We start from the raw sequence: 8,539 nt of genomic DNA on the forward strand, positions 1-8,539 counted from the left end.
AATCAATAAACTCACTGTGCCCCAAAGCTTCCCTGAAACTACGCATCTGTCGTTCAGGATGAATTGGACCACCAATTTTCTCACCATTATTCAATATCTCATTTAAGTCCCCGATGATGACCCAAGGAAGGGAATCAAGATCACATAAGTCTCTGATTAGTTGCCAAGATAAGTCACGTTCACTGATACGAGCATAACCATAAAAACCTGTGAGTCTCCAACGAGGTTCACCAGGACCAATACTAACTTCTATGTCAATATGATGCCCTGAGAAAGTGCGCGCCTGCAGCACTATATCATCCATCCATAACACCCCCAATCCACCAGACTGCCCATCACTCAGAACTTCTTTATAATGCGCAAACCCTAACTCTCGATGAAGATCCTTAAAATCTCAATTTGGCTGATCTTTGTTTCACATAGAAAAACAATCTGAGGTTGGTTTTGAGCAATCAAATTGCGGAAGGCTCTTGTAGTAGTGGAGTTGTAGATGCCTCTGCAGTTCCAACTCAATATATCCATACACAAGGATGGATGAATGCACTAATCTCCAGGAAGAAGAAAAGAAAACCCTAGGCTGCGAACGCGGCTAGGTCAGAACTAAAATATGTGTACATATCTTAGTTATCCTAGTAAAACTAATCTTTAGCTTTTGAGAAAAAAGAGCTGGTAAATTCACTAATAATAGCCGAATTTTACTCGTATGATTTGTTTTTAAAAATATTTTGTATTTCATACTTTTGAATGAATTATTTAAAATACATATATTTTTAAATAAAATTATCCATGTAATATTTGTACGTATTAATTATGTTCAATACTTGTTCTCTATTTACTAACTGTGGTTGAATATATATTTTCGAAAGAATGTTTATGCTGACTATATATATATATATATATATATATATATATATTCCTTTTTCTATTCACTTTAATTACTAGATCTGTAAAGCCTATTTAAGGTTTGTTAATGACTTGATGCATAAACTCTCGTAAGCGTACGTATCATTGTCAAGATAAGAAAGTATTAAGCCCAAAATTATCGTACCACGGGGATTAGTGTCTAACCCACAATCTTTGAGTAGTCGGAACTAAAGACACTTAGCATGCAAAAGAAGAACAAAATAAACAAAAATTCTACTCTAAGGCACCAAGCCTTAGCAATGCTAACCAAATCCTAATCAAAACTAATAGCTTAGTGATGATTATTTACAATGAGTCGGAGTTTCAATATTTTGAGAGAGGATTTTAGATTAACAAAATGTAATGAAATATGAAGTAATTAATAAAAATGCAAAGAAATTAATAAAAGTGTAACCAAATAGATGGGAATGTCGGGTGCTAGGGAGGTTCCTTCACCCAAATTCTATGTGTCGAAAGCTAATCTAATGTAGATGCAAATTTCTTACTTTAGCGGTAGTCGTATCCAAGGCGGTTTAATGTTCAATGACCGAAATTTCCTTTCATGTATTCCTACTCTGGTTCAAGGGTCATAAGAACTCACTTGACATGAATTAGAGCCGGTTCAAGAGTCACTTACTCACGTTAAGAGGCCTAATGATTGAGGAATTAGACTACTAAGTGACCCGCCCGCTCAATCACACAACGGGTGTAAATCACCATGCTTATAACCTCTCGAATACGAAATTGAGGGTTTCTAGCTTAGGAATTAGAGGGGTTCAAGCCTCTAACTCCATCCTAGACATGCTAAAAATACATACCCTAAAGTTGCCTAGGCTCCTAGACATGCATTTCAACTCAACAATAATTTATATAAACATCCATAATATAAAATTGCATCATTACATTAAATTAAACATCTTTTACACAAAATTTGGGTTAGGGCACACAACACTAACCCCCAACAAGAAAATTACTCAGAGCCCATAATCATAGACATTAAAATTACAAAATTCAAATACAAAAGAGAAGAGAAGTGTAGGAGAAAACAAGAATAGTCACAATTATCTAAAAAACTAGCATGACTAGTCTTGAATTACAACTCCTACAATTACCCAAGTCTTGAATCTTGTAGAAATTTAAGCTTTTGATAAATCTTTGAAACTTTGGGTGAGTAATCCTTCAATTCTCTAAAATAAAACTAACAAAAATATGAAAAATTGATATGAGCGCTTTTAGTGGTGCGGCGCTGTTGATTTATTTCTTCTCCCCAAAATGTGAGTGAGGGTTCCAATACATATAGCTGCTATGAGACTGATTAATTGGAAACGTGGTCGTTTTGAAGGGATATGAGATAAGTGGATGGTTGTTGACTGCGAGAGAAGGAGGGGATTTTGTCTTTGGCGTGTGGTGAAGCAAAAGCAGCTGCAATGTTTCCTAACTTAATTAAGCCACCATGCTTAATTGTACTGTTGCCATGTGTCAACTATGGTTTTAGACCCTTCCAATTAAGCTAATTAAGCTAACGTATGCAACACATGATTGGCCTTAACCAACCATTGGTTAATTAAAACTAATGGTTAATTACGGTTGTAATTTTCTTTTTCTTCAATTTATTTCTTTTCTCCAATTTACTTCTGCATTTCTTGATCGACCGTGCCGACTAGTGCTTGACCGATGCTCTACTATTTTGTTATTTTGTCGAAATACTCCAATTTCATTCTTTTTTATCTCATTTCCGCAATTCCGCTAATTTCCTACAAAATAAATATAAATTAATTAATTATATAATAATTGACTTGAAGATTAACTTATTTGTAATATTTTAGATATAATTACATGCATAGAAATGTGTGTAATCAGTTAATTGAGCGAAACCCTAAGGGCTTCGAGTCTAAGAGGCGGTGTCTTGGCCATCACGGTGCAGTAGCAAGCTCGATAGGGCAATCACAGGTCTAGTTTGCTTAAGGACATTGGTGGTGGGCGGAGGTAAAAAAGCGCATGACTGATTCACTGCGTTGGAGTGGGTCGATTTTCGCTAGGTGGGAGTTAATTCCTGTGGGTGGGAGTTTTATTTGTTAAAATGTTCTATCTTTCAGTTTGGAAGGTCCTATGGGCTGCCTTGGTTCCTGGGAAGGTCAAGGTACATCTTTGGAAGGTTTGTAACTCTATACTGCCCACACTTTTGCAGCTTTGAGGGCGTCGAGTTCCTTTAATTGGAGGCTACTATTTTTGTAATGAGGAGGATGAAACCATAGTTCATGTCACGATGGAGTGCTCATTCGTGCCTGATCTGTTAGGAATGACTCCATCTCTGCAGTTATTGACGCAACAATTGCCTTCGATGTCTGTTTTGGACTGGTTGCTGCATTGGCATTCATCTCTTCCTCCTGAGAACTTCTCCCTCTTACTTGTTTTACTTTGATTAGTTGGGAAGGAGAGGAACAAAAGGGTATAGTCTGACAAGTTTCAACCTCTCAATCAAGTATACTTCCAAGCATTAATCTTCTTCAACTCTTTCAAGAGTGCTCGACCTGCTTCATTGCCTAAAACTAGGCGTAGGGCCAGGCCTTGGTATCCGCCACAGGTAGGATGGCTCAAAGCTAACACGGATGGAGCATTTGATGCGATTACTCAGAGGAGGGGTAGGCATTGTCATTAGGGATGAGTAGTTGCAGAGGCTGCCGCATGCTTGGATTGTGTTCTCTCTCCGCTGTTGGTGGAAGGCTTTGTAGGTCGTTTGGCTTGCCAGTTGGTGGAGCATTTCCATATAGCTCCAGTTGTGTTCGAATCGGACTGCTTGCAACTTGTTCAAGCTATTCAAGAAGATAGTGATGATACTTCAGAGCTTTTTTTTTTGGGGGGGGGGGTTGATGATATTTCTCATTATTTATCTTCCTTGCAAGGCTGTTTTTTCTATACACAGTATAGATGAGCAAATAAGCTTGCTCATAACCTAGCTCAATGTGCCTTAAGCACATGTTTGATTATTTCTTAGAGGGGAAATGTCCCTCCAATGCTTGAGGAATTCCTCACCACTTAGGCCACGTTTGGTTCGCGGAAAGGAAGCATCAGGAAAGGAAATTTGTTCCTTTCCAGCGTTTGGGATGCAAAAGGAAATGAAATCGTTTTATGAAGGAAGGGAATATAAGGGGGAAAGTGGTTCCTTCCAAATCTCAAATGAATCACTTTCCCTCATTCTTTCCTTGCATTTATTACTCACAATATATTATTTTATTACATTATTTACACACTTTTTAACAACTTTCCTGATAACTTTCCATACGTTACCAAACATCGGAATGGAAAGTTGTTGAGAAATTTCATTTCCCTTCCCATGGGAAAGACAAAGGAATTACTTTCATTTCCGTGAACCAAACGAAACCTTAATGTAACACGTTGTTATATTAATAAAGCATGTCATCACAGTTTCAAAAAACAAATGTTGAAGTTAAAAAAAAGAAAAATGAGACAATATTATCAATTCTAATATATATCTATTCAACATTTTCAATATTAGTTTTTCTTTTTTTTTTTGTCATTATTGTGTGGTTACTACTGATTCGAGAACTTAACATTTAAAGTTAAACCGAATGGATGTGAAAAGAAAAATAATGTTAGAAACTTAGAATGTACACTGATGTTCATCTTACTAGTAACTGATCAGCGGTGATCGACATAATTTTCTTAATCAATTCACTAAATTGATTAATTTAAACTAGCCATGATGTGAGGATGACACCACGACTCACATCATAATCACGTGTCTCGAGCCTTAATTGACTGATGTCTCTTCCGAATCAAATCATTGATGCTTCTCTCAATCCCACCATATTTGCAGGAACCTTAATCGTGCGGCTCACAGATCCACCTCACTTTTTTTCACTGGACAAGCACTAAAGACCCAGAGCACTCAATGGCCCTGCATGCACCTGATTATGACCCCTCTACGACGCCACCATTGTAACTCGCTAGTCACAATCATCTTGCAACGGCTATATCAAGGAACGGATCGGAAAACACGACTCTGCGAGACTTTTCGGCGTCGTTTAAGTAACTTTCTCAAGATGACAAAACTGGACCTAGAGTTTAGAATATTACGAGGATTGCCCCACCCAACATGTCCTTTGTGTAGGTTCCTTGCTTGCTAAGCTGTCCCAAGTGCTAGCTAGCATTCCTTGTCTAATTATTTGATCATAATTGTAGTGTAAAGTATACATTTTACCTAAAGTTTCTTTTTGATGGAGGGCATGGCATATCTAGTGAGTGCTTTTGCATTTTTCCCTTTCCTATCAAGAACTTTACTAAAGTTCCAAATTAATGTAACCTTTTGAATATTAATTATTATATTCTTTCTGGGCCAAATTACTAGAACTTTAGCAAAATTAGATGTGGTTGAATTGCTTAGGCATGGGGTTGCATGGTTTGAATGACAATTTGGTTTTTAAAGTTAAATTCTTACTTTACTTTAACTTTATTAGTGTTTTTTGTCACATCTTTTGCATAGCTTGAGGATTTTTGTAGTTTGGAGTAATGAAATTTTTCCAAACCTGGAATTTGTAAAAAGAAGAAAAATTTTCAAGTTGAGATCACTATGAATGTTAAAAAGATCTTTCACTCGTCCTACTCTTTCGATCTTATTGGCTAATCCAATCTTAATTCCTCGTGCTTGTTGAGTTCGTTGTTAAACCTATAGTATTTCATTTGCTTCTATAGATTTATAATCGTAGTTTCGAACACAAGTTTCAAAATTTCAATTCAAATTATCTTTTGCGTATTTATTGTCAAATTTCATGACCTAAATCGGCTAGCTTTTAATTTGCATATTTATTGGTGGTTAGATTTCATTGTATCTTTAATGACACTTGACGCTTGACACTTAATATTATTGAGTCGAGGAGTGTTAAAAGGATATTTCTGTTATCCTATCCCTTCACATGAACTAATCTGATCTTAATTCCCTATGCTCTTGTTAATTTCATTGTTCAAAGACCTCTAATCGTAGTTCAAAAACAAGACATTTCAAATCAAATCATCTTTCACATACAATTGATTAATGACTCAGGCCGCCTCTCCCAATCTAGGCATCTACCAGTTGCCAAGCCTCATTGCATAATGACACATTGACACTAAACACACTTAATGTTGTCAATATGGTTGGGCTTAGCAGTAATTTAGGGGTCTGACTGTAAACCCACTGCTCAACCGGAGGAGGACAGCGCCATGGTGGGCACCCTCTGTAAATTATTCCAACAAAAAGGGCAGACTACGTTGCCCAAATCGAACTTGATTCTGTTCCTCCTTTGGCCCTTTCTTCCTCAGTAATATTAAAGAAGCTGCTCAAAAGCAAACAATACGCTGAAACCCACCACCATCTCTTCTTCTTCTTCTTCTTCCCCACTCAGACCCCTCACAACTCACAACTCCATGGCGACTCCCAATCCCCTCCTCCTCTCTCTCATTTCCCTCTTCTCTCTTTTCCACCTCGCATTCTCATCCAAACTCACACTTCCTCTCTCCCTACTCGCCACACACCAGTCCTCCTCAGATCCAATCCAGACCGTCAGCCTCCTCTCCTCCGCCTCACTCTCCCGCGCCCACCACCTCAAACGCCCCAAACACTCCAACTCCTCCACCACCAAAGTCCCTCTCTACCCCCGCAGCTTCGGCGGCTACTCCATTCCCCTCAGCTTCGGCACGCCGCCGCAGACCTCCACCTTCGTCATGGACACCGGCAGCAGCCTCGTCTGGTTCCCCTGCACCTCCCGCTATAGCTGCTCCAGCTGCGTCTTCCCCAACATTGACCCCACCCACATCCCCACCTTCATCCCCAGGCTCTCCTCCACTTCCCGAATCGTCGGCTGCAAAAACCCAAAATGCGCCTGGATTTTCGGCCCGCAAATCAATACCAAATGTCCAAACTCCTCCCAGGCCTGCCCGACGTACCGAATCCAGTACGGCTCCGGCGCCACCGCCGGAGTTTTGCTCTCCGAGTCCCTCGATTTACCCAATAAAACCGTCCCCGATTTCCTCGTCGGCTGCTCAATCCTCTCGATCAGACAACCCGCCGGAATCGCCGGCTTCGGACGCGGCCAGGAATCCCTCCCCGTCCAAATGGGACTCTCCAAATTCTCCTACTGCCTAGTCTCCCGCAGATTCGACGACACCCCCGTCAGCAGTGACCTCGTTCTCTACAGCGGCTCCACCTCCGACGACCATGACGACAGTGGTGGCGTCAGCTACACTCCTTTCCAGAAAAACCCCGGCGCCTCCAACTCCGCCTACCGCGAGTACTACTACCTCGCTCTCCGCAAAGTCGTCGTCGGGAAAAAACACGTCAAGATACCGTACAAGTACTTGGTTCCGGGGGCCGACGACAATGGCGGGACCATCGTGGACTCCGGGTCGACGTTCACTTTCATGGAGAGGCCGGTGTTCGAGGCGGTGGCGGAGGCGTTCGCGGCGCAGATGGTGCAGTACACCCGGGCCAAGGACATAGAGAACGGGACCGGGTTGAAGCCGTGCTTTGATATCTCCAAGGAGAAAACGGTGGACTTCCCGGAGCTGGTTTTCCAATTCAAGGGCGGTGCGAAGATGGCATTGCCGTTGAGCAATTACTTCGCTCTGGTCACCAGCGGCGGCGTTGTGTGCTTGACCATCGTCACGGACGGGGTGGCGGGGCCCAGCTTGCCGAGTGGGCCCGCGATTATTTTGGGGAGTTTCCAGCAGCAGAATTTTTACGTCGAGTACGATTTGGCGCACGATAGGTTCGGGTTTAGGCAACAGAGCTGTAAAAAGTGAAAGAGAGAGAGAGAGAGAGCCCGGATTTATTTATTTCTACTGGTTGACTAAATAGATTATAGCTTAAGAATTAAGATAATAACTTTGAAAATTTTGTGATGATTTATCACAAAACAAAAGGAATTTCTCGCTTTCTGTTTTCGGTGTCTTAGGATTTTCCTGCTGATATTTCTTTCAAAGGAGAAAAGGCTGAAAATAAAGATACGCACAATGAGCACTTTGTTGTGGTGGAAAAGTGAGGATATATGTGTCATGCTGACTGCACTAAGGAGGAATTAGCCGTTATAAAACCTTACATTATAAGTCAAACCCTTAATATTTAAAATCTTAAATTATGATTACATCTGCAAATTAAATTCACTGTGCTTGATAACAAAAATTCTTAAAATAAAGGGATATTGACTATTTATACAATTTCAGCCTAAAAATTATCCATTTACTTCACTAACAAGTTTTTAATTCTATTTACCAAATTTAAACATCAATGACAATTTTACTCTTATTTTAATTAACAAACTACACTCCCCTAACTCTCTCTCTCTCTCTCTCTCTCTCTCTCTATCTCTCTCTCTTTTCGTGCTACATATTCTAAGTACAACTGCGATCAAGTCAAGATGATGTCCTATTTAGCATATTGTACTAAAACAAAAGGAGAAAAGAAAATGAAAGATGAAAAGGAGAGGGTTCTGAGTCCTCTCCTGTCATTGTTGATGAGTTGTTATGTGTTTTGGAGGAAGAAAATTAAAAAAGAAAAAAAATTGTCTAGCTGCCCTTTGGTCCCAACTCCATAATTTGTGTTATCTTAATTGTACGAGCAATTACTAAAATGTTACTCCTA

The 8,539-nt window shown here is 40.0% G+C and overlaps 1 protein-coding gene across 1 annotated transcript; it reads left to right on the forward strand.

The window, feature by feature from the left end:
- Positions 1-6,190: 6,190 nt before the first annotated feature.
- Positions 6,191-7,912, forward strand: LOC112194848 (probable aspartyl protease At4g16563). The gene has a single exon (XM_024335085.2). The coding sequence runs from the start codon at positions 6,328-6,330 to the stop codon at positions 7,699-7,701; it is 1,374 nt and encodes a 457-aa protein (XP_024190853.1). The 5' UTR covers positions 6,191-6,327; the 3' UTR covers positions 7,702-7,912.
- Positions 7,913-8,539: the final 627 nt, after the last annotated feature.

This window comes from Rosa chinensis, chromosome 3 (genome assembly GCF_002994745.2).
Source record: "Rosa chinensis cultivar Old Blush chromosome 3, RchiOBHm-V2, whole genome shotgun sequence".
Lineage (NCBI taxonomy): Eukaryota > Viridiplantae > Streptophyta > Magnoliopsida > Rosales > Rosaceae > Rosa > Rosa chinensis.